Source organism: Schistocerca piceifrons, chromosome 6 (assembly GCF_021461385.2).
Source record: "Schistocerca piceifrons isolate TAMUIC-IGC-003096 chromosome 6, iqSchPice1.1, whole genome shotgun sequence".
Lineage (NCBI taxonomy): Eukaryota > Metazoa > Arthropoda > Insecta > Orthoptera > Acrididae > Schistocerca > Schistocerca piceifrons.
Genome location: NC_060143.1, coordinates 235054844 through 235081876, shown reverse-complemented (window position 1 = coordinate 235081876; position 27033 = coordinate 235054844). Strand labels below are relative to the sequence as shown.

At 41.0% G+C, this 27033-nt stretch overlaps 1 protein-coding gene across 1 annotated transcript in view; it reads right to left on the bottom strand.

The window, feature by feature from the left end:
* Positions 1-26316, bottom strand: part of LOC124802974 (lon protease homolog 2, peroxisomal-like) — a 102047-nt gene extending 75731 nt beyond the window's left edge. Inside the window, exon 1 of the mRNA XM_047264071.1 lies at positions 25903-26316. Within this exon, the coding sequence (XP_047120027.1) occupies positions 25903-26009 (107 nt within the window). The 5' untranslated portion in view covers positions 26010-26316. The remainder of the gene's footprint in view (positions 1-25902) is intronic.
* Between the last annotated feature and the right edge of the window lie 717 nt (positions 26317-27033).

Sequence of the window (27033 nt, the reverse complement as noted above, 5' to 3'; positions counted from 1 at the left end):
AAGGGAGTGCCTTTCGCCGCAGGCACCCCAAAGAGTGAGGGATCGTGTTTCTGCCGCAGAAATGATAGTTGCAGTCACCTGCTCAACCATCACATCAACGTTACCATGTGGGGGAGATTCAACAGTGACAACAGAGGTGAATGCTTCCCAGTCCGCCTTCTTTGAAGCCCTTCTCGGCATGCATCTGTGGCCCTGGCCCCGGGGAAGTGACAGGAAGATGGGTATGTGGTCACTACCACACAGGTCATTATGTGCTCTCCAGTGGATAGATGGGAGAAGTCCTGGGCTGCAAATTGATAAACCATTGACTGAGTAACTACCATGAGCCACACTGAAATGTGCGGCAGCCTCAGTATTTAAGAGGCAGAGGTCAAACTGAGACAGTAAAGTTTCAACATCTCTGCCTCGGCCAGTAAGCACAGTGCCACCCCACAAGGGGTTATGGGCGTTAAAATATCTCCCAAAAGTAGGAAAGGTTTAGGGAGTTGATAAATCAGTGCAGCTAATACGTTCAGGAGTACTGCACCATCTGGAGGAAGATATACATTGCAGACAGTTATTTCCTGCGTCATCCTTATTCTGACAGCCACAGCTTGAAGAGAGGTTTGAAGGGGTGAAGTTTCACTACAGACTGAGTTTAGGACATAAACGAAACTCCACCTGACACTCGATTTTAGTCGCTACGGTTCCTGTAAGGGCAGTGGACCGCATTGCCGGGAACCAGGAGGGCAATGCAGAAAGTGGGTGTAAAGCTCAACAGTTGCCGTAGCTCAGCCAGGATGTGGAAAAAACGGCCACAATTCCACTGGATGATGACATGATCGTAAGGCTGGGAAGGCATGCAACATTCAATGAGGCAGTTTACGCCTTAGGGTCACCTTCTGCCACCGATTTATTTCCTGAGCAGTCTGTATCCAGGGTATCTGAGGGTCCGACGAGATCTAAGTCCTCAGCGGATGCCAGAATCTCCACCTCATCCTCAAAAGCAAAGCTTGTAGGTAGCGGTGGTGTGGGTGCCACCGCAAGTCCCTTGGTCTAGGGGAGTCTTCTTTTTGGATTTCTATCGCTGCTCCTTGTGTTTCTCTGGCTGGGAGGGTTTGACTGATTCAGTCTCCAGGACTGAGGATGATCGTGAAGCCCTACAACCAGCTACTTTTGGGCACTTCAACCACTGGCCGAAGTCATTTTTCCCGCTAACAGAAACCTAGGAATGGAGTGACCCAAGGGACCCCTTCCAAGCGAGAGGTGCCGAAGAAGACTTACGTTTCTCCGGCTGAGAAGTGGGGACTGGTGTCCTAGATGGTTGGGGGGGGGGGGGGACAGTGCTCCTGAAGTAGGTGGTGTGGGAGCAACAGGAAGGGAAGTGCCCCCCACCATCATGGGGGCAGGTGTAGTCTTCTGGCTCTGAGAGCCAACTGGAACTCGCGGAACTTATGGAGCTACAACTGTTCTTGTAGCAGCGGCATAAGAGATGGTCATAGCCACAGGATGTAGGCACTCTAAATTTCCTCTTAGCCTCAGTGTAAGTCAGTCAGTCCAGGGTCTTGTATTCCACCATTTTCCTTTCGCACTGTAAAATCCTGCAGCCTGGCGAGCAAGGGGAATGATGCTCTCTGCAGTTGACAAAGATGGGAGGTGGGGCACAAGGAGTATTGGGATGTGATGCACGTCCACAATCTCAAAAAGTGATGCTGGAAATACAGTGGGAAGACATATGGCCAAACTGCCAGCACTTACAGCACCACATCGGGGGAGGGATATATTGCTTGACATCACAGTGGTAGACCATCACCTTGTCCTTCTCAGGCGAGACACCGGACCCCGACGGACGTGCCGGACAAAATGAACTCCTCGTCAGTCTAAGTTGGTGTGCAGCTTGTCGTCAGACTGCAAAAGAAGGTCCCTGTGGAATATAATACTCTGGACCATATTTAAGCTCTTATGAGGCGTGGTGGTAATGGGAACATCCCCCAGCTTGCCACAAGTGAGTAATGCCGGTGACTGGGCAGAGGATGCTGTTTTTATCAAGACTGACTCCGACCACATTTTGGAAAAGCAGACAAGCCCTCTACGTCCCCAAACTTGTCCTCTAAATGCTCTACAAAAAACTGAGGCTTCATTGAGACAAAGGAGTCCCCATCAGCTCTCATACATATGAGGTACTGGGGTGAATAAGGTTTGCTGCCAACCTTAGCCTGGCATTCCTCCCATGGCGTGGCCAGGGAGGGGAATGATTTAGGATCATACTTACTTGCATTGTACTGAGACTTGGAACGCTTAGAGACTGTTGGCATTTGTTCACCAGCAAGTTTTGTTTGTTTTGTTTTTTCTTAGGGCACAAAAAACAACTGGGGTCATACACGCCCAAGTCAAAACTATACAACACAACACAGAGATGAGGGAAACAACTGTATTGCAGTCCCAATGGATGGAATAGGAGACAGCTAAAAAAGGCACATGGAAAAAAGGCTTAAAAAACACCATACAAAACTGGAGGTCCAAAACTAAAAATTAAATAGCCTTCGCCATATTGTTTCAGCAGATAAAAAGTAAAACGCGGTTGATGGCCCGCGCATCATTATCCATAGAGAAAGATATTGAGGTAAATGGAATTGAAATCGTGGATGAAAAAATTGCTATAATTTGTCTATACAGGGTGTCAACTGGTGATATCAACATCATGTTAAAGAACCCTGAAAATATCTTACACAAGACTACACAAAAAAATAGAAAACTAATTATATGTGGGAATTTCAACATTGACTTTGCAACTGAGTCCAAACAAAAAACTGCTTTACTGAACCTCTTAGCAAATTTCAGTTTAAAGGCTACTACAGAAACACCAACACACATTACAAAAACCTCAGCCACAATCCTTGATCAAATATTTCCAAATGTGCCCTTGCAATATTCAACATAAACTCACAATAGAGGCTTTGAGGACCACACAGCCCAAGTAATTAGTGTAAGATTAGGAAAACAGTTTTGTTCAGCTGAATGTCTAACAACTACATCTAGGAAGTATAATGACCAGAATATACACATTTCCTTAACTACCTGAGTAAAGAAACTTGGGAAGACATCTATGAATGTGAAAGTACAAATGATAAGTTCAACAAACTCCTAAACAGTTTTAGCTATTATTTTGAACTTTGCTTTCGACTCCATAAAAAGACAGTCACAAAAAATGATCTAAAAATAAAATGGATCACTACAGGGCTACAAATATCTGCAAAGAAAAAGAGATTACTTCATGAAATATCTCGACAGCACACCACATCCCCAGAATTTGATTCCTATTTTATGAATTACAAAAATATTTTAACTACAGTCATTAAAGAAGCAAAAAGAATGGCAAATAGTTCCTTCATAGCAAATGCATCAAATAAAATAAAAGCCACATGGAACATTGTAAGGCACGAAACAGGAGAGAATACCATAATATCAAACTGAAAGAAAACTCTTCTGTAATATCTGATATTCTGTAATATCTGATCCCCAGCTCTTTTATAAATGACTCGTAGATTTCAATGAAAAAAAAGAAACTTTTCTCAGCTACACAGCATGGTTTCTGAAAATGTAAATCCACCGAGACAGCTATTATCAATTTCTTAAATGAAGCTTTAAATGCATTAGATAAAAAAGAACACACAGCAGCAATATTCCTAGATCTTTCAAAAGCATTTGACTTCATTAACCATGGTCTATTGCTTAGGAAGCCAGAAAATGTTGGTGCCAGAGGCACAGCTTATGAGTGGGTAAAGTCATAGCTACTAAACAGACACCAAATAGTTGAAGTCTTGTACAAAGAAGGAAAAAATTTAATTTCCTATCAATCAGAAAAACAGTGTGTTAAATATGGTGTGCTGCAGGGTTCCGCACTGGGACCAAACTTGTTCTTGCTGTTTGTAAATGACTTGGAACCATCCAGCTCTAACTATAAGTACATTAAATATGCCAATGATACAAATATACTTATCAAAGGAAAGACCCCCGAAGAGCTCCAAAATGAAATAAAAAACAGCACTTCACATGTATCAGAATGGTTCACAATGAACAACTTAATAAAAGACACACACAAAACAAACACTATGCATCTACACACAGTGCAGAATAAACAGCCTTTAACTGCAACCATAGAACTGTTAGGCAAAAGATCTGAAATTGTAAATAGCACTTAATTTCTGGAAGTTTGGATCAAAGATGACCTAAGATGGCAGAAACACACACAACACCTATGTACTAAATTAAATGCCATTTGTTATAGAGTAAAAATTCTTGCTGGATGCATATCAATGCAAGTCATAAAAAATGTGTACTATGACCAAGCAGAATCACTACTAAGATACAGTTTAATTTGCTGAGGAAATTCACCACCTAGCAAAAGCTGTTTTATTGCACACAAAAAAGAATTATAAGAGCCATGGAAGGCACAGCACCTTGATCCTCATGCAAACCCTCATTTAAAAAGCTTCATATTCTTCCATTACCATGCCTATATATCCTAGAAATAACAATTTTTATAAGGAAAATTGTACACGAAAATAGCAAGATTGCTCCAAAAAACCAAAATATCCATTTATCCAACACAAGGAATAATCAAGATTTACATATGCAGTGTTCACATACAACACTAAAACAAAAAGGACACTTGCAAGCAGGAAAAAAAACTGTATAACAAACCACCTAAAAAAAATTATGGCAATAACTGGCATGCATAAATTCAAAACTGCAGTGAGTGACTACTTGCTACAGAATTGCTACTGTAGTGTTGATGAATTTTTAAGCCGGAGACACCCGGCAGGAGACAGGCCAGTATAGTGATAGTGGCAATAACAAAGAGGATGACGCTCAGGACAGGACCCTGAGGCACACCATGTTCCTGGATAAAGGTGTCCGACAAGGCAGAACTCACATGCACCTTGAAAACTCAGTCTTGTAAAAATGTCCAAAGAAAACAGGGCAGGCACCCACTGAAGCCCCACGTGTAAAGAGTACGGAGGATACCAGTTCTCCAACAGGTGTCATTGGCCTTCTCCAAATCGAAAAACATGGCCACAGTCTGGGATTTCCGCAGACAATCATTCATGATATGGGTGGGCACAGTAACAAGATGGTCAACTGCAGAACACCGCGCTTGAAATCCACACTGCATTTGTGAGTAAATGGCAAGACTCGAGCCACCACACCAGCTGGGCATGAATCGTATGTTCCATCACCTTGCAGACGCAGCTGGTAAGAGAGATGGGGTGGTAGCTAGAAGGAAGGTTTTTGTCCTCAATGGGCTTAGGTATGGGTACGACGGTGGCTTCATGCCAGCGTCCAGGAAATGTGCCCTCAGCCCAGATGTGGTTCTATGTGTTAAGCAGAAAGTGCTTGCTCGCAAAAGAGAGGTGCTGCAACATCTGAATGGGGAGGGCGCCTGGCCCTGGGGCGGAGGACCAGGATGAACTGAGAGTATGATCTAGCTCCCTCATAGTAAAGGTGGCATTGTAGCACACACGATTCTAAGAACAGAATGGTATTGTCCGAGCCGCCTCCACTCATTTCCGATGGGTGAAGGCAGGGTGATAGTGGAAAGAGCTTGAAACTTCCACAAAATGGCGACCCAAGGTGTTGGAGATAGCAATAGAATCCAAAATGACATCATCAACTACTGCCAGGCCGGAAATTGGGGAATGGATCTTGGTTCCAGAGAGCCGTCGGAGGTGGCCCACATGACAGAGGAAGGTGTGGAACTGTTAAAAGAACTAGTGAATGTAATCCAGCTAACTCTTTTGCTACCCAAAGACTCAACGACACTTTGCATGCATCTGTTTATAATGAATGCAGTTTTCTAGTGTAGGGTAGCCGTTAAATACGTGGAGAGCACATCTCTGCGTGTGAAATTCCATTGCGGCATGCCTCAGTCCACCAAGGGATGGGGACATGTGGTAAAGATGAAGTGCGAGGAATGGAACGTTCTGCAGCAGTAAGGATAACGCTTGTGAGATAGTCCACCTGGCCACCTGGTCACCACAACTGGGGAAATCTTGTTCTCTGAAGGTCACCAGGGAGGAGTAAAGCTGCCAGTCAGCCTTAGTAAACTGCCATTTGGGCGTGCATGTGGATGGGTTAGGAGTCAGTAGATGGAGAGCACATGGGAAATGGTCGCTTGAGTAGGCATCAGAAAGAACGCACCACTCACTCAAGATGATGGTCAAGCTGGGCAGTGCAAAAGGATAGGTCCAAACGGGAATAGGTGTGTAAGGAGTCAGAAAGGAAAGTGGGTGCTCCAGTGTTAAGGCAGAAGAGGTTACATTGGTAAAGAAGGTCAGCCAAGACGGCACCTCTCTGACAGGTCCTGGGAAAACCCCAAAGGAAATGATGAACATTAAAGTCACCGAGTAGCAAAAACGGGGGAGGTAGCTGCCCAGTAAATTGAAGCAAGTCTGCCCCGGTGACATTGAAGGACGGAGGTACATAAATGGTACAGAGGGAGAAAGTCAGGTGGGGAAGGAAAAGGCGAACGGCAACAGCTTGAAGGTGGGTAGTCAGGGAGATGGGTTGACTATGAAGGTTTTCCCATGTGAGCAGCATGATGCCCCCATGAGATGGAATGCCGACCTGAGGGGGAAGGTCAAAACGAATCAGTAAGTAATGTGAAGGCTTAAAGCGGTCTTGAGAGCACAATTTCGTTTCCTGAAAGCAGAGTACAAGGGGACACTGCGATGCTAGAAGAAGCCGTAAATCCCCTTTGTGGGATTGAAGGCTACGAACGTTCCATAGGAGGACAGTCATGAGGAGGAAGAGATGTAGGGATGTCAACTCGGCTGCCGCCAAGGGACAGTCGGTGTGGAGTTGCTACTACAGGCCACAGAAGCAGGAGGATCCTATTCTATGGAGTCCACAGAAGCATTGGCGTGGTTGTGCGGTCGATCTGTGGAGTCCAATGCTGAAAAACGGTTGGTGGAGTGCATTTAGACTACACTTCATGTCCATTTCCCTATTGTTTTCTCTCTACATTCTGCCCAAACTTCCCTCATTTGTGTGCTGTTTTTCTGCTTCCATTCTTCGGTCCACTTTAAGGTCTTGCGTCCTCTTCAGCTTCTCTTTTTTCCTGTTTGCCCAGTGTTTCTTCGTGATTTCCCTAAACTGCTCCAGGCTAATGCCGGATGGGTTCCTTTGAAAGGGCACAGCCGACTTCCTTCCCCATCCTTCCCTAATTCGATGAGACCGATGACCTCGCTATCTGGTCTCCTCCCCCAAACGACCCCCAAGCCCCCAGTGTTCCTTCAGCCTCTGGCTGTGTTCTTGTCATCTCTATTAGGTCCATTACGTGCGTTTGTTGTGTGGTGTCTCTTGTGGTTTGTTTCTTCTGATCAGGTTACTAAGGAGTGTTTTGTTTTGTATTGTTTTTTGTGTGATGTTGAGTTGTCCCATGTCATTTCGTACTTAATTCATCCATTTGTTGTTTTTCCTTGTGCTAACCCAGTCCAAGATCCATCTCATTATCCTATGCGATGCCATTCTGCTGAGGTGTCCATAAAACCATAGTCTTCGTTTCCTGGTTTGGTCTGTTATTTTCTCTGTGTGTTCATATAGTTCTTCAGCTGGCCTCTTTATCCATACCCCGTCTTTTTGCGTTGCCCCAAATATTTTCCTGAGTATTTTTAGTTCCGTCTTCTCTATCTGTTTGACTTGTGTCTGTCTTTGACTACCATGGTCTCAGCTGCTTAGTGTTTCTGGTAGCACCACCGTTTCGCAGTGTCGTAGCTTGGCCTTTCGTGATATGGCTTTCTTACTGTAGTGATTCCAAGTCAGTTTGTAGGCCTTCTCTAGTTTCACTCTTCTTTCTTTATTAGATACCTTATTTCTTCCTGTAATCTGTATCGTTTCTCCTAGGTACTTGAAATTTTCTGTTCTGTGCATTCGCACTCTTACGCGCACACACGCATACACACCATTGTTATTGCAAATGGCATCAATGCACCATACGTTTAGCTCTTTTAATGTCAACACCAAGGCAATGCAACTGAAGAATCTGTCAGTGTAAACCTTGTACTTCTTTCCCTGAAAGTTGTGACTCAAACTGAAAACACCTCCTGCTACTCCATATTCAGACCCATCATTGTGTCATGCTCCATCACCCGAAACAGTTCAAAGCAATACACATAATAAGGAACACCTGACGGCACTCAAATTTTGTAGCCCCACTTCTTCAGCTTCTCTGGCAGGTACTGCTTCGGTGATGTTCTCCCTATGAACAGAATCACCAACCCATCAACATTTTTCCAGGTTCGAGAGCCTTGGTAGTTATGATGCAATACTTTAAAAATTGGTTATAATGTGACAGCTTTGTCAGTACTGTCCTAAGGAAGTGTGGAAATGTTTTTGAAAAGTAGAAAATGGTAAAGTTATTCATGCTTAAGCCAGTTTTTTCAGACCAATATTGTCACATTCCCATGCATCGCAAGTAAATCATCATAGTCGTTATATCAAAACTATATCTTCAGGTCAGAGGCAACAGTAAAGATATATTCTTTTACATTCTGGAGTGCATGTAAGATGGTCTGCTAAACTATTTCAAGTATGATGCCATCTGGAAATAAATCTATAAAGAAATCAAGAGGACTTCCTCCAGAAACTTAAACCTTCGCTTTTCCAGTAAATGGTAGTGTCGCAATTGAACTGTGTAATTCACTGAATCAAATTACATTTCTTTTAACGGATTTTGCTGATATTCATGGCTCAGAAAGATCCCTTTGAATTTCAGTTTAACTTCAATATTATTTGTTACATCTGTTTCATTGTTGTGAACAGCACTGAAAGTATTACTCTCTCTCCCTTTCTAACAAACATTACATTATCAGCCGCCAAAATTTGTAGAATTTCTGCATCGCTTATAATTTGAAAATACATCTTACATTATTCATTTGAGCAAATTCTACTGTCCTTTAACACCTTGGCCGATGAATGTTGCCTGTCTGTCATTCCAAACGAATAGTATAACTTGAGGAACTTTTTGAAAATAACTATGCAATATATCACTATGTACACAAAAAAAATTAATTTTTTGAAGTTTGGCTAAAACATGTAACTACATTCAGTATGTTTTGGAAATGACTTCATGACTGGATTCTATACACACTGATGAACCAAAATATTATCACCACCTGCTTAATAGCTTGTTTGTCCATGTATGGAATGAAATACATCACTGATTCTGCATATCATGGATCCAACAGTTTGTCAGTAGGTTTGTGGAGGTATGTGGTATTAGATGTCTATGCACAGGTCATGTAATTTGTGTAAATAACAGACTGCTGATTTGCATATGTGGTAATGGCACCCAACAGTGATCCTGATGGGTTCCATAGGGTTAATGTCAGGTGAATTTGGTTACCAAGATGTCAACTTGAGTACACTGTAATTCTCCTCATGGACAATTATACTGCTGAAATATGACATCCCTTTGGGGAAGACATCAAGCATGAAGGTATCCAGGTGGTTGCAGCTGTCAGCATGTCCTCGATTACTGCCACATGTCCCATGAAAGTGCAGGAGAATGTCTCCCATAGCATAATACTGCTCCAACCTGCTTGCGTCTGTGGTGCACTGCACATTTTGAGCCACCATACTTCACGGCGTCATTTGTGGAGATAACCATCAATCTAGTGTAACAAAAATGTGATTCACCCAAAGAGCCAACACATTTTCACTGATCAACGGTTGCATCCCAATGGTCCTGTGCCCAATGCAATCGTAATTGATGATGTTGGGTCAACATGCGAACACATAGGGGGTGGTTTGCTGTGAAGCTCCATGTTCAACAATCTATGGTGAACAGTGAGCTCTGAAACGTTTGAGCACACTTCAGCATTGTGCTCTTTCAGCAGAGAAACCACAGATCCTCATCTATCCTACTTTACAGAGCAGAAAAGCCTCGAAACCCTTCATTATGTTTTAGCTTATCAGTGTGTAATAAGCAAGTGTATGATAAAAGCATAGAGGAAAGAAAATCTAAAGTCTGTATGAAGTGGAGACAATAATGGAAAGTTCTCTTAGGTGGATAATGTCCTCATATGAGGGCACATATGATTACTACAAAAATCAATAATCATGTGATTCAGACACCTGCAAACCTTATCAAATAATCTGTAATAAATATCAGCAAATAGTTACACCTCATATCTCTGTGAATATTGCAGTGCTTTCCCCAAAAATCAATGTAAAAATTGCACAACAAAGCTTCATGGTTACACCAAGAATGCACTAGCAAAACTAAGCTTGCCATCAACAATCTACATCACCATCTTGCAGACATTCTTGAGACTATTATTTGTCTTAGTTTAAGGAATCAAGATCTTTACGGTCACAACAATGTCAAAGGCAAGAGAAGTCAGCCAAAAATAATATGGCCTCAATTGAGAACATGGCCCATGAGAGGGTTAGCAGTACTCCTAGTCCAGTTCCACTGAACAAAATAAAGAGAAAGACAATTTCAGTAGTTCAAAATATAGCATGAAAATTCTGACAGTATGTAAATAATTTAGGTGTAAAGGAGTCCATTCATCGAACAGCATAAATGTTGAGTTATTGACAGATACACACACGACAGAACTAAATCTTTGCTATAGCTTCTGTGTGTGCTTATTGATGACTCAACACTTCTGCTCTTCAATGAGTTGACTCTTTTACTCCAAAATCGCTCAGTACTTTAAAAATTAGATGTGTCACATCATATTTAATACAGTGGATCTCTACAACTAGATTTCATGCACCTATTACCAACATGCATTCTATACCATTTCATTCTATTAATTCGTATTTCCAACTGCATTTTGTTTTGGTCTGTAAGAAAAAAACATCACCAGCAGAAATTTAGAAACTAAGGAAGAGGAAAGTGATAAATGAGATGAAGAGAAGAAACAGAAAACACTATCAGTTCAATCACTGCTCCAACGGACTAAAACGATATAAATGCACTTTGCACATGCCAGAAATCACCACTGGTAACAAAAGAGTAGATCAAGGTGCAGAGAACTAGGCTGTACATGCCTGACGAATGTGGTGTTATTAATGTAAGGCATTCTTTTGGCTTATGTGAAAGGAAAATTTTTGTTAGTTGGTTGTAGTTTAAGGGAGTAAACAGCAACGTAATCAGCCCCTAGGTCCAAAGATTTCATCTGGAATTAGAGATGCCAGCCATTAACCTGTCTAAATTATGAAAGTATGTACGAGTAGCAAAACTGAAGCACTAAAAGCAGTTTTGATGCCTGAAGTGGAAAGTAATTTAAAGAGAAGTAAAAGTATAAGGTTCGGGCCAGTGTGTAAGTCATAGGAGACAAGGAACCTTCCACAGCTCATCTGTAGCAAGACAAACTCTTGACCACATCTGAGTTCCTCATCAACCCAATTAAGGGTAAGGATAGTTAGAGTGTGCAGAATGCCTTCTAGCTGGGAGGTTGTTAATAGTACAAGTGAGAAGATCAAAGAAATAATGGATATCAGTAATAAAATAAAAAATAAAAATAATCAGGACAAAAATTGGGTGAGCTAGGAGAATGTTTCTCAGGGCTCTGCAAGCGACAAGAATCATCACTCCCACAGTCCCAGACCCCAGTGCACCTGTTGGTCGTCGTGTGACTAGGGCCTCCCATACGGTAGACCATTCGCCAGGTGCAAGTCTTTCGATTTGACGCCACTTCGATGACTTGCGTGTTGATGGGGATGAAATGATGATGATTAGGACAACACAAGACCCAGTCCCTGAGTGGAGAAAACCTCCGACCAGCCAGGAATCAAACCCGTGCCCTTAGGATTGACATTCTGTCGCGCTGACCACTCAGCTACCGAGGGCGGAATAGTGCACCTGTTACAGCCAAAGCATTAAAAGACAGGAACAACACTCACTATTCATCAGGGTGCTACCCCTAAAAGAGAAAGTAGGGTGCAACAGAAAAACAGGCTAATCATATCAAAAAGCAATTAAAACAGAGTAAAAGAGGGATAATTCAGGTAGCTGGTAAAGAAGGCAGGATCAAGGGTCCGCCAGACCCAGCACGCCTGTGGGAGATGTCCCACCCATACCCCTCTGCCCTCACCGCAGTGATAGTTTAAGACATTATATCTGAGAATAAAAATCATTTTCACACAGAAAATGGAGAACCAGTTCAACTGTCCACTTAGTGTTTACTAATATTAGAGGCAAAGAATACCGAAGACCAAGCTCAGCATGGTGTGTCAGAAGGAGCAGGCATTCTGCCTGGATGTGAGTTACTGTCTGTATGGCTCCATCACCACAATGTGGGGTAGCTCTTCACACAAAACGACACCATCACTTAATCTGGTATGACCAGTGCGGAGGCAACATAGGATGATGGATTCCTTCTGGCAAGAATGGAGGGAGAAGTTCCATGCAGCAGTAGCCTCCCAGACACTGCAGAGTTTATTAGAGGGGGCTGTGGCCCACCAGATGTTCCATCTTGAGAGTCAGGAGAAACTTTATTTGCACGTGTAGATATGTGGCAGAGATCATAAAACCGAATGGAATGTTGGGCAAGTAATCTATTCTCAATGCAAGTTGTTGATCAGTTCATTCCCAGGGATACGCAGATGACCCAGAGAAAGACACCCAAATATGGCTAAGGACTGGATTATGGTACAACAACACAAATTACTGAGTCTCATTTTTGCAGATGAGACTTCAAAGCTATGGGAAAGGGTCCAATTGCAGACCCTTCAGATATTGCCCAAGTGCTGGTATCCAGCCAAGCCTACAGACTGGGAGCTGTACAAAATGTAAAAGTCACCAACATAAAAAGCGGGCATGACCAATGTTCCAAAAGATGCCACAAACCCACTGAAAGTGATGAGGAAGAGTGTAACATTCTGCATGGATATGTGGGCTGAGTGTTGTGCTAATTCTAACCCAAAACAACCAGTGAGTATGGAGCCTCAAAAGCCCGATTCATGCAACGTAAGTAAAATATGATGGCACCAAGCAGTGTTGGAGGCTTTGTGTAAGTCAAATAAGACTACAATGAGGTGCTGACATTTAGAAACATCCTGTAGAATTGCTGTTTCCAACTTAGCCAGATGAACAGAAACCCCATGATTCAAGAACCCAGCATAATCAATGGGAGCTCATCACCTCAAGCAGTTTGCACAACACATTGGTCAGGCTGATCAGTCATTAACTTTCAATGGGACAGGGCATTTTTGCCCGGTTTACGACTTGGGATAACGATACTGTCTCACCATTGTTAAAGGTAAAAACACCTTCTAGCCAAACACAGTTGAAGACACTGAATACACTGAGTCTTTGGTAAAATTCATATTTTGGACAAGCAGCCGATTATAAACTGAATCAGGGCTTGGGGCCATACTGTGTGATGAGCCACGAGCCTCAAGCAGTTCCACATCAGGGAAAGGTTCATTGGATAATTTGGTGTGACGGAAGGGGGAGGGGAGAGGAGAGAGAGAGCAGAAGTGAGTTGCAAAGTGTTCAGCAAGAGCATGCACATCTGTACAAATACTACAATGAAAGAAGAGACCAGGAACAGTTACTGATCTTTGGCAGCCCAGGATACAGGGTGATTCAAAAAGAATACCACAACTTTAAAAATGTGTATTTAATGAAAGAAACATAATATAACCTTCTGTTATACATCATTACAAAGAGTATTTAAAAAGTTTTTTTTTCACTCAAAAACAAGTTCAGAGATGTTCAATATGGCCCCCTCCAGACACACGAGCAATATCAACCTGATACTCCAACTTGTTCTGCACTCTCTGTAGCATATCAGGCGTAACAGTTTGGATAGCTGCTGTTATTTCTCGTTTCAAATCATCAATGGTGGCTGGGAGAGGTGGCTGAAACACCATATCCTTAACATACCCCCATAAGAAAAAATTGCAGGGGGTAAGATCAGGGCTTCTTGGAGGCCAGTGATGAAGTGCTCTGTCACGGGCTGCCTGGCGGCCGATCCATCGCCTCGGGTAGTTGACGTTCAGGTAGTTACGGACAGATAAGTGCCAATGTGGTGGCGCTCCATCCTGCTGAAATATGAATTTTTGTGCTTCTTGTTCGAGCTGAGGGAACAGCCAATTCTCTAACATCTCCAGATACTGTAGTCCAGTTACAGTAGCACCTTCGAAGAAAAAGGGACCAAAAACTTTATTGACTGAAATGGCGAACAAATGTACAACTAAATGAAACTTTATAGCTCCCTTAATTCGCCGACAGATAGTGCTTAGCTCTGCCTTTTGTCGTTGCAGAGTTTTAAATTCCTTAAGTTGTGGTATTCTTTTTGAATCACCCTGTATTACGAAGATTGGTCCGTACCTGGAATGAAGAGGTATATGCTACCAAGCAGGATATAGTAATCCCAGCATTGCTTCTTACTGTGTTTAATTAGATACTGACATTTAGTGCGAAGCCAATTAAAACTGAGGAGGGTGGTCTATGAAGGCTGTTGCCTGAGATGTTGCCAGCTCTTTAACAGTCCTCAATAGCTGTTCCAATGTCTTTGGTCCATCATGGTTACCAGCCAGTGGCAGAGAGGACCTGTAAGAGGAGGAGTAGCAGTTCTAGTGGTGTGTTGGAGATGTCTCTCACAACCTCATCAATGCAGTCTCGCAGATAGGCAGGGAGGGGAAGGGGGGGGGGGGGAGGTGACAGCAAAGGTATAAAACTGAAAAAACTGTCAGCTGGCTATCTGAATAGCCTAACAAATTAAATCATCTGTGGCTAGTGACAAAGGAGTAGCAAGATTGGTGAAAGTGGTCATTGTCACAAAGATCATCATGTAGTGACCACTGTCGTGAAGTCACAAGATTGGGGGAAGAAACTGTAAGATCAACAGCTAACAAGACATCGTGGTTAGTGGTGTAGTGGGTAGGAGTCCCCTCATTGAGGAGAGGGAGATTTCAATGCACACTACCTCCTGTCAGAGGGTGTCATCTGGTAGGAAGCTTGCTGATTGACAAGCTGCTTTCCAAACAAACTAGTTGAAGATCCGACACATTGAAATCCCCACTTAGGGAGAAAGGAGGGAAGAGTTGTTGGATTAAGGTGGTCATCTCCAGGTAAGTAAGTGCCCTGCCTGGACGTAAACGAACACTACAAATGGTGATTGCTGAGGTCATTTGCACTCTGCTTCCAGCATAGCAGGGAGGAGAATCCACTCGCTGATGACATCTGTACAAATCAATGTATAGACCCTGTAGGAAGTTCTCTTGGGGCAAGTACAGCTCTGACACGATTCACAGTAACCTGGAAGGGTTGGAGGTGGTCATCACTGAATTCACCAGAGAAGCGTTCTGCTGAGGATTTTTCTTCTTCTTCTTCTTCTTCTTCTTCTTCTTCTCTTTCACAACTTTCAGTAGTCATGAATCTTGAGAGGGGTTATCAACTATGGATGAAGGAATGAAAGACGAGCAGGCATCCCTGGGACGCCCAGTCTGTGGCTAACTCAACCACTAGCTGATGTCGAGCCTCTGATCTGTGGATTTCCAGGGACAGGGTTCGAAAGAGGGAGCCCCGCCACCAGTAGATGCCGGAGGTGGATGCTGCTTTTCCAGCCGGGTGCAGGAAATTGTTGTGAAAGATGCTGCCACAGAGAACAAGAGAGTGGAGGGCCTATTTCCCCATGATCATCAAGTTTAATTGTGAGACTACCAGATGTCAATGTCAAGGGACTAAATATAGCCTGGCTGATGACCTGCCCACAATAGTGAAACTGGATACAAATGATCACTTTTTTCCTAGCTTCAAAATATGAGGTGGCAATCTGTGACTTCTGTTCCTAGATTTCACATTTCTTCAGTACATTAGCACACTTCGGGTATTGGGGAGGTTTTTCATTCCTGCAACTGACACAGACCAATGGTAGCATGCATGGTGAATATTTGTGAAGTGGCCAGCCACAGTCTCCACAAATTGGGTTATATGTACACCTGGATAACATTCGCCCAAAGCACTGATGTTTAAAACACCACACTAAGAGTGAAAACTATAGCTTCACATCGTAATGGTAAAACATGATTTTAACGTTTTCTGGATGCGAATAGCCCTTGTAAGTGAGGAAGAATGTGCCAGTGTTTACTCCCCAGCCAAAGCAGAGCCCACTTGGTGTGGGGGTTAGTGTCCAGAGTTCTGGTGCCTCCAAATGTACAGGCATCTATTCCTCAGCATGCACAGGGAGATGAAGTTTTACGCAGCAACAGTACAATCCCTGCATGGTCAGGGGACTACACCATATGGGTACCTGACGCCCCCTCTCCCTCCTCCACCCCCTCCCCCCTTGCCCAACAACATGGACTGAGTAACATATTGGGCATTGGCCGATCTTTCCCACAGGGCTCACGCAATCTGTAATAAAAATTGAAAAGGTGTTGGTCAAGCTCATATGTGGGGACTGAACATAAGTTGACCAAGTTATGTGGTGCATAATAAGGGTACAAAGAGAGAGAAGCCAGAATCAACATACTACAGGTGAACTAGGCTGACACCAGGGGCTCTGTCCTCGAGAATAAGTCAGAAAAAAAAAGATATAGTTGCAAACAGGGACAATTAAAAGACACTTACATAAGCCTTCAGCCGCAGCCTTCATCAATAAAAGAGACACACACACACAGCATTCAGACACATAAGCAAGCATACCTCATGCACACAATTTTAAGCACCTACTGGAGTTAGCGGTCATGTGCGCATTAGGTGCGCTTGCTTTTGTGTGTGTGTGTGTGTGTGTGTGTGTGTGTCTTTTACTGATGAAGACTATTGCTGTAAGCTTATGTAAGTGTCTTTTAATTGTGTCTGTCTGCATCTTAACGTGTCTTCTTTACAGTAAGTAGCAATCTGTCTTTTTCCTACACTGTTAATCTTACTAACTGGAGTTTCCATTGTTAGAAAAATCACACAGAGAGCAAAATTGCAGCACATGAAAGGAAGAAGTACTGCAATGGGTTGGAACCCCATGCTCACCATGCACATACTCGCAAAAGACTTGTAAATCCTCTGGAGAGGGGTGTGGAGGAGGTTACAAAATTGTTTCAAGTAAGTTTGATACTTCATAAAATAATAGTATTTTGTGTTTTTTTTAATTTATAATGCAATTTTTTCTACTTCACTATAGCTGATAGCATTTTTTTATCTCTATAAATAATGGCAATGTGACAACATTCAACAATCTTGTTCAGTTCACGTTCTGAAAAGAAGTTTGTTTTACATTAGGAAACAAAAATAAAATACATTTATTTGTACCTATGTGTGATTTTTTCCTCATTGGCAGCCCGATTTTATCATCAGTTTGTCTTGTCGTATATGGTATATAGTCTACAACAATGTGCAAGGATCCCCGAAACAGCAGTGGAGACAATCAACTAATTAAGGGTTGTTTGCTAAAATTTAATATATAAATTTGGCTTCAAATTTCTTGAGCATAATAGAAATGCTGCATTTTCCCCTCCTTATCCAAAAGGATGGGAGTTTTTACCAACATGTCTACACATGAGCCTGACTGTTTCACTACATGGTACTCTGCAAGGCTGTACAATGGCTACTGTCTGCAGAGCAGGGCTGCTTATTCAATTCAAAAATTGGCTGTCTCCTATGTAGTTCTGAAGAGTGTAGGCTGGATGAATCTACAATAGGACAGATGGTGCTTGTAATGCGAACCACATATTCTGGAAGCGGTTTCATTGTTGTGACACAGCCAATTAATTGTTCCAAGTCCACAGTTAATTTTGCAGAGTATTCATCTCCGCAGCTTCCTTTAGATGCTATTCTGTTTGACAAGTTTAATCAAAATCTTTGGCAACAGTGAAGGCATACCCTGAGAGGGGCATGTGAAGGCAGTTGAATCTGGTGGAGTTTGGGTGGAATCTTCCCAAACCAAATTTGCATCCAGCCCCAACACACAGGCAGATGTATAAGTTTAAAGAAACACAAAAAGCATAATGGATATTGCATAGTAGCAAGTATGCCCAGAGTCATTTGTCATGAAACCTCAAAACTATTTTACCATTCCCTGCTATTATCCTTCCTACCTAAAATGCAAAACTGCTACTTAAAATGGCAGATGGGTCTGATTTATACCAACAGCTTCCAATTATGCTATACCTTCAGTTCACAATGTTTGTTTCTCATGTTACTAGACAATCCCAAAAACTACTAAAAATGTGAATGCAGGAAGTTTTGCATGGACTATACGGACAATATAACTTAGCACTTTTCACAGAGTGCTGGAAGCATAACCATACAGTAGTCAACCAGTAATTGCGAAAAGTCACCCAACTTCCAACAATTTTTCCATGTCCAGGAAAGTGCCTAGTTATACTGCACAGATATTATTTGAATGTTATCTCCAGCATACATTTTCAATCTGCAGCAGTGTGTGTGCTGATCTGAAACTTCCTCGTACATGAAAACTGTATGCTGGTCCAGGACTCAAAAACTGGGACGTTAGCCTTCCACAAGTCAGTACTCTACCCACTAAGCTGTCCAAGCACAACTCATGATCCACCCCCACAGCTTCACTTCTGTCAGTTCCTCATCTCCTACCTTCCCAACTTCACAAAGTTCTCCTACAAACCATGCTGGGCACCACTCCTGGAAGAAAGAATATTGCCAAAACATAGCTTAGCCACAGCCTGGAACTGTTTCCAGAATTCATACTGGAAACAATCACCAAATAATAAACAATTCATTTCACAGCTCGGAAACCGACTGCTGTTCAGGAAAAAAATCATTTAAATCATCTGCAGTGGCTATAAAACTATCAGATTTTGCCTTTCCTATGCAGAAGTTCTACAGTCTTTTCCATAGTGTTGCAGAACTCAACAATCTGCCTACAACATAGCAGGCATGCATGATTTTGGCACTATGCACATTTTTCTTCAGTTTGTTTCACAGTTTTCTGTATAATTCATATAGTTTTGGAGTTGGATTTCACCTCAATCTTCTACATGCAGAATCACATTTATTCATTATCTGGTGCAGCTCTATAGCCAGCCATGGAGTAGGAGCTCTCTTCACTCTGACAGAATGTTTAGGGACACATTTGTCATACAAAGCAATACCTCTGTGACTTAATTTGCAGACTTTATTGTCCAGTGTCAGCTCACTGTTTATATCCTGCAATGAAGTACCTAAACAGCACTTTTGTAGGGCATCATAGTTATACAATGAACACTTAGAAGCATGTAGATGGAGTCAGAGGAGATGTTTGGCTTGAGCCATGTCTCTGAGAGATGATTACTTTGAAATCAGACTGGTGGTGCACATTGTAAAACTCATCAAAGTAAGCCAATCACAGCATTTTGGCATGGGTGACAAACAACTCACATGAATCTCCTATTGTGATCAGCTTATGAAACACCACAGATGCAGCAAGCATTAACCTCCCATTTCATTTCAATATGCATCTACTATTACTGTCACAGTAGTCAGTTTGTACAAGGTCTTTTTTGTTTTTGTTTTTTTACCCTGATAAGGAAATCATATTTCACATTTTATAACTTCCAGTAACAAGCCCTACTATTTCACAGAGATAGTTATAATCAATCACTTCAAAACACCTATCATCAATGACAGCATCGCTGCATTACTTACTAAGGTCATTTGGCATACTCTCCTTAAACTTTAAAAAGGTGCAAATTAAAAGTTTAAGTAACCAGTAGAGAAGCCACATTAAAAAGAAACAAGCTCTTTTTCTTTCAATGGTTCTCTTCAGCTCCTGTTCCTAAATTAAGGTCATTCCATGTTAAGTGGCCTAAGAGCCCCCACTTGACCCTCTCCAATATTGATGACATTTTTACAAGATGTACATACAGAACTTATATGAAGCCCTGCCAAATTACAGCTCCATAAGTAGTATGGTTGGGCTACTAACCACCTTTTTGTAAAGCCTTTTTTTTCCCATCACAATTTAAAAATCATCACCTTCGTTTTATCATTCCTCAGGATCTGAAAGTCCATCATGCTGAAACTTCGTGATCCTGTTCAACTTTTGGGGTACTATAGCTTAGTTGCAGAACTAAAGGTCAAATTATGGTAAATTCATGATAATGTGCCATCAAAGTGGCTCGTAATTCTTCTTGTAACAAATTCTAATCATACTTTATCAGCTTGTATCTACTGAAAGGATACCTTTCTGAAGCTGATTCTATACTCATCTGCAGCCTGTCAGTGTTTCACAAAGCTCTGTAAGTGGCACTTAGAGTGCACAAATAATAACTGAGTTATCTAAGTTCAAAGTCTACTAAAAATTTAATTACTCAATTTTGGCTCATTTTCAAGAGGTCATATCTCACAAGGGATCACTCAAATCGGATTTTCATTGCCACCATTGAAAAGCACTCACTTTGTTTGATCAGAAGAATTTGTTTTTGGGACAGACAGGTTTAGTGGCAACAATGGAGTGTAAAAACAAGCTTCAACAATGGTTCTGAAGCACAGTTTTGTGTAGTGAAGAATGTTCAGATTTAATGTGTGCTTTTTTATACGATGTAAAGTCTGTTCTCATTACTACATAAACATGTTTTTACTGAAGTACAAATTATTTGAAGGTGTCTGAAGTTTTAGAAATGTTTATCTGATCATTTAAAGTCTTTTTCTGTTCAATTCCCTATGAAAGTTTTTGTAATCTTTGACTGTTTAATTTTTCCCAGTTGTAAATACACAGAACTTTGACATTATCAAATACTGAAAGCAATGACAATTGGAAGTAAAAACTGAATTGTAGTTTAAGGGATATCAAAGATGTTTCAATGGCATGTAGCACTGGCCTTGCAGATAATTCTGTGTGTCACCTGAAAACATATACACACACCAACAAGGCTTCAAACATATCAAAGAATTTTCAGTAGAACAAGAATTACTTAACCGAAGAAGTGAAATAAGTCTTACTGAAAATGCACAAATATGTATGAATTTCTTCACTATAGAGATCCTATTGTAAAACTTTATCATGTACAGAACTATTCTGTGAATTGTGCTGTGTTTACCTCATAACATACAAAATCTACATCATTTGATTCAGGTACCGGAGACACGTCAAATCTGCAGCACAATTGCACCATAAAGAAAGAACAACTGATGTTTAAAAAATAAATAAATAAATAAATAAATCATCATCATCAACATAATAATACAATTTTGGGGTAAACGGAAGCATCCGATTCCACCCATTGGCTTTGACCCGCAACGTAAGGCTGTTGTGGTGTGTGACATGACGACAGCATGGAGTTTAGTTTGTGAGAGTGGAATGTTTGTAGGTGTCAGTTTGATGTGATCAGTGGTGCTTTCTGGTTGTGTGTTTATGTGTTGTGTGTTAGGTGATGTTTTTGGTTTAGTTTGAGTGGCGCATTGTTGTGGTTGGTGGTTTCTCTGGTGGTGTGTTTATGGGTAGTGTGTCATGTGGTGTATGGGGTTCATTTGCGTGGTAGCATTGCACATGTGTGGTATCGGTAGTGACTGCGCTTTCAGCGGAATATTTTTCAGTGAGTTAACTGATTTTGGTTTTGTTATGTCAAGGTTATTGTAATCTTTTTTTCTGTTCGTCGTATGTGAATCTTGGTAAATTGCTTTGTTTATGTCTTTGGTAGGTATGGATATGACTGACAAGGTCAACAGTTTTCAGTTGTCGGCGATAATGGGGGACAGTGTGTTGTGTCTAACAAAATTTCTAAAGCTATTTGGCCTGTTGACTGAAGTCGTGAAGTGTTCGGTGTGTCGTGAAGAAATGAGGCTTAATTGCTGTTGACATGTCAAGGGAAGTGTTCGATTCCAATTTTGATTTTCTAGGCTTTTTTCTTTGGGGGGTGGGGGGGGGGGGTAGGATTAAGTGGGGTGGTGGTGAAAGTTTTGAGATTTATAGTGTGGTATCGGTTGTTTCTGTTGACCTATAAAGGTCAATGGAAGTGATCGATTCCAGTGGATTTTGTGTGTAGTGGAATTTGGGAAGGTTGTGGGGTCTTGTTATTTTAATGTTTTTTGTCGTTTGGTGTAGTGGTGTGTGTTTATATTTAGTTTGTCCCCACCCAAAAACTCCCAATTTGCCCCATTTGTCCCATTAGTTTCGTTACATTTTTGGAGGATCTGTTTGGTGGTTTTTCGATCTATTATCGTGTTTGTTGTCATGTTTATGTGATGATGTCATAGGAGCGGTATGAGAGTTGTTGTGAATGGTGGTTTCCACCATATTGGTGACGTCATTGGTCAAAGCAGAGGGGTGGAATCTGACGCTTCTGTTATTCCCAATTTTGTTATACACACTTACAATAAAATCTAACACTTAATTACTCTTTGCTCAAATTATCATTTCATCCTCTATGAATTCTTCTGTTGAATAGTAGAATTTCTCCCACAGAATCTGCTGTACCCACATTTTTAAAATTTCTGGTTTCATATTACATATGTGTTTCCACATTAATTTGTTATATATTGTCATATGCTGTGGAGTCCATGCATACAATTTCAACTCCAAAAATGGGTTTTGCAGATTGTTAACATAGAAACAGCAAAGCAATTGAAAGACGTGACAAAGCAATGGGAAATCTGGTCAGAATATCTGTCTAATTGTAGAAAAAGAATTTCAGCAAGAAAAGCACAAAGATCTCTGTCATTCTTCATCCCAATCAGAGGATGAAGCAGAGTTACATCCAGCAGAATTACTCGATACAAGTATAATTGCTTATGGGGTCTCCCCTCCAAAATTTCAGAGAGTATCAACACGGTATACCAAAGGTTATTCAAAATAAAAAAATAAGCATAACTCAAGAGGCAATTGTGAATAACACTGCTGCTGCTGCTGCTGAGAGCTTCGACCCCACAGATTTTCGAACATCTAGTACAAGTAAGGCATGTCCTGATTGTGAAGATTAAAAGCACCTGAATAAAGAATTGAAAGAAAAGTTGTAATTGTCAAGGCAGCCTGAAAAACGGCAGATTTTGACATTAGTAGCACAAAGCTGGACTACAAAAGAGACAATGCAAGGACTTGGCTTTTCAGAAAGGATGGACAAAGCAGAGGGAAGTTAAAGGCAGAAAACTGTGCATTAGCTCTGCCTAAGAACAAGTGTAGCAAGGATTCCAGATGCTGTAAATGAAAAAGTGGTAACATTTTTCCAAAATGAAAAATTTAGCCAAATTTGCCCAGGTAAAAAGGACTGTGTACCATTTAGAATAGATGGAAAGGAAGTTTTGATGCAAAATACCTTCTTTTGAAGACTTTGAAATAAATGTCTGCAGTATATCGACATCAGCATGTGCCTGAAATTGGATTTTCCAAATTTTGTGAATTGAGGCCAAAATGTAGGAGCTGCAGCAACCCACTCAGTCTGTTTTTGCACTTTACACCAATATGTAAAATTCATGCTTGCAAACTGTCCAATTAAACAAGATTAGAAAAAAGTGATTGCTAAAACAATGTGTGATTTGGAATCCAAAGACAACATGCTTCATCGGTGTGAAATCTGTCCAGGAAAAGAACTTCTGTAACAGTTTTTTGAAAGCACTTTTGAAGACAGTGGGCCAGATGATATCGATAAGTGCAAACAGTGGGTGCATGCTGAAAGAGATACATTACAAGCAAAGCAGATAACCACTGAGGATTTTATTGAAGATCTGATTTCAAAAATTTACAAGCTTTCCACTCTTCATTATATTGTGAAGCAGCTAAGCAAGCCCTAAAGAGCATAAAAGAAAACCTCAAGCCAAAAATTCATCATATTAATGGTTTTTGATGCAGCTCAAAGTTTTCACCACAATAACACCCAAGCAACTTTACACCCATTTGTTGTGTACTTCAGAAATAACTTGGACACAAACAGCATCAGCTACTGTGTAATAAGTGACAGCCCGAAGCATAAGGCAATCACAGTACATGCTTTTATAGTGAAATTAATAAGAGATCCAAAGTGTCACCTTGGAAAAATCATACATATTTACTACTTCAGTGATGGGTCAGCAGAACTAAAATATTTTCTGACTCTTTGCCACCATCAAAACGACTCTGGAATCTCAACTGAATGGAACTTTTTTTTTTTAAGCCATGGAAAACCACCATGTGATGGGAGTTGGAAGAACTGTAAAGTGCCTTGCAGAAAGAACAAGCCTTCAAAGACCAACTGAAGACCAGATTTTGATACAAACTGATTTGGTTAAATACTGTACAAAAAGTATAATATCAGTGGAATCCAATTCATTTTTGTTTCAAAAGAAGAAATTAAAGCATAAAAAACTGAGCAGGCAGAAAGGTTCAAAAATGACTGCACAGTATCAGGAACAAGAGAGAATCATCACTTTGTGCCGTTAAATGAAAAGCAAGTTTGTATTAGAACAGTATCCAATGACACAAATTGTTTTGTGGCAAATGCTGAGTCAAACAACAGTTTCTCACAGAAATATTGCAGCCTTATGACCAGGCCAATACATTGCTTGGATTTACTAATGGAAAATGGTGGACTGGTAATGTCTCTGAAGTTTCAGACAAAGAAAATGATGTCATAGTTTCATGCACCCCAGTTGACCTGCATATTCATTCTATTGGCCAACAGAGCAGGATGTTTGATCGATTCCAGACCAATACATTATTTCTGTCATTCCAGCTCCATCAACAACAGGAATGGGCCAACATTATAGCTTGCTAAAATCAACTGCAATTGTTATTAATAACACATTTCAGCACATTTCCTGTCGCCACCCCTTTTGCCCCCACCCCCAAATGGAAATGGTGTACCTCATCTGTGTGTCTAGTGTTATCCATGTGAAAATATGAGCATGTATTCAAAATGTTTGCAAAGCTAGCAACTGAGGTGGAATGTGGGTACCAGCTCTGTATTCACCCAGTCTGATATGAGAAACCACCTAAACACTACAACCAGGCTGGCCAACACACCAGCCCTTGTTGCCCGGCAGATTCGATATGGGGCCAGCAAGCCTCCCCAAATCTCGAAAGCGGTGTACTAATGTGCATGGTTATCTGGGGGGAAATGGCGGGGGGGGGAGGAAACTAATGAACACTACTACTGTATTTCTGGGAACTCTCAGTATCCTTTATGCCTGTGGTAAAAGATCACACATGAAGATGAAGATTTCTGTCCTCATATGTAAGTTATTTTTATACTTTGTTTTGTTGTATGTGTCTCACATTTTGTTTCAAACGCACTTTTATGATTTATTACGAACATTACGGCATTTACATATTAGCATGGAATTGAGGACTTTTACGTTTAAGTTTTCATAACAGGGCAGCTGATGATCAATTCTGCTACTTAGCTGACACCTCTAAACACAACTAAAAAGAACATATTGGAAACCGATTTCTTGTTGTTGTGGTCTTATACGCAATGAACAGGAAGCAGATAAAACACGGCAGTTTTGACAGGCCTTTATGAATGTGTCATCTCTGCTTAAACCATAAATAATGTAACTAGGACTGCATTCTCTGCATCTTCCTGCAAAAGCTAGGTTAAGGTAACTAACAGATTTGAATCATCTTGTTATTCTAAAGATAATTAACTATAAACTATTTTGTATTTAAATTAGTAAGACAATGGGTTATTTGATACTGCTGTATATTATTTTCTAGGTAGGCCTACTGTAAAGTTAATAAATTTGTCTCTAGTGTATAATTTATGTGCCTTGTATTACTACTAGTACAATGTGTTTGTACAATGTATGTAAATTCCCTATGACGCCATCGATTCCATGGAAATGCTCAAAGATGGATCAAAATAAATAAATAGACGTTTTGTATACAGAAATTTGGCTAAAGAATGGGTTACAAATTTTACATTCAGTGACATTATCTCAGACTGATTTCATTATCTCTGTGATACAGACAACCACCAAATATCTCATGTTATCACGTTGGATGGGATTGATTTAACAATTCAATGACCATTCACACTTACTTGCTCGGGTCAGTTATGGTAAATTTTTTCGATGATCCCGGCAGCAGCACTTCATCATTAGTAACAAGCAGCGGTAATTTACTGGGAATGGTAATTACCGAAGTCATTTTGACAAAATTTTAAAACGCGCAAAACTATTAGGATTCGTAGTTTTACGCAACAAAATATGGAAATTGGAGTCTCCAATACAACAACAAACCGGAATATTATGAATGACACTGCTATCTACGGCTGCGCTCCGCCGTAATAGCCAACACTTTATCGGCACAAAACAACAACATAAAACTGATTAGCTCTGTCAAGGACCACTGACAACTCAGGAATGACTGCGAAGTGCGAACGACGCACTTTGTTCATAGGTATATCGTCAAATTCTAAAGGTCTCAGAATCATCGAGAAGAAAAATACACAGTGACTTATCAGTTTTAAATCAAAGGTTATTCTTCAGATACAGATCACAACTTCGAATTAATGTAACGCAACGTCATTGACTCTGTGTATATGTATTTAGCGGCCTACTATTTTATTTTAATTTTTTTTTTATTTTTTTTTTGTAGGGAACAATCAAATAAGCACAGGAAGCAAATAATTTCTGGATAAAGACTTTAAATAACGACAAAACAAATAATAAGTATAATTTAAGGAACTTGAAATAATAACAATACGCAATTTTGTACGTGTTGTAGTAGATATGTTTGTAAAGAACATTGTAGGCGATTTCATCATGCATAGTTAGACTCGTAAACGCATTTAGTCGTGTCTCATTCCGTCTTCTGTTCCCTCTCGTCTTGCATTCTTAGTTCACAAACAAATATCACGTAGTAAAAATTCTGTCTACCCAATAAATTTCAACAGAAAAAAAGGCGTAGGTTCTTCCACTGATCTAATGTTGTCATTTGTGCCTTGCTATCGTTTACTAATATCTTGAGATTTTTATAGCTACTTCCCCCAATGCCACCAATACCGGCCTGTTACATTTTGAACGTGATCTGTTCGTATAAGGGGAGAACGCAGCCGCTTTCGTGAAGTGCTGCTGGCCAACAAGGCTGGCGGCTACGTCCGCCGTGTGGGTGCTGACAAGGTGCTTGCAGTAAATATGGTAGGCCTACGGTTTGTCGCGTAATTTTTCTC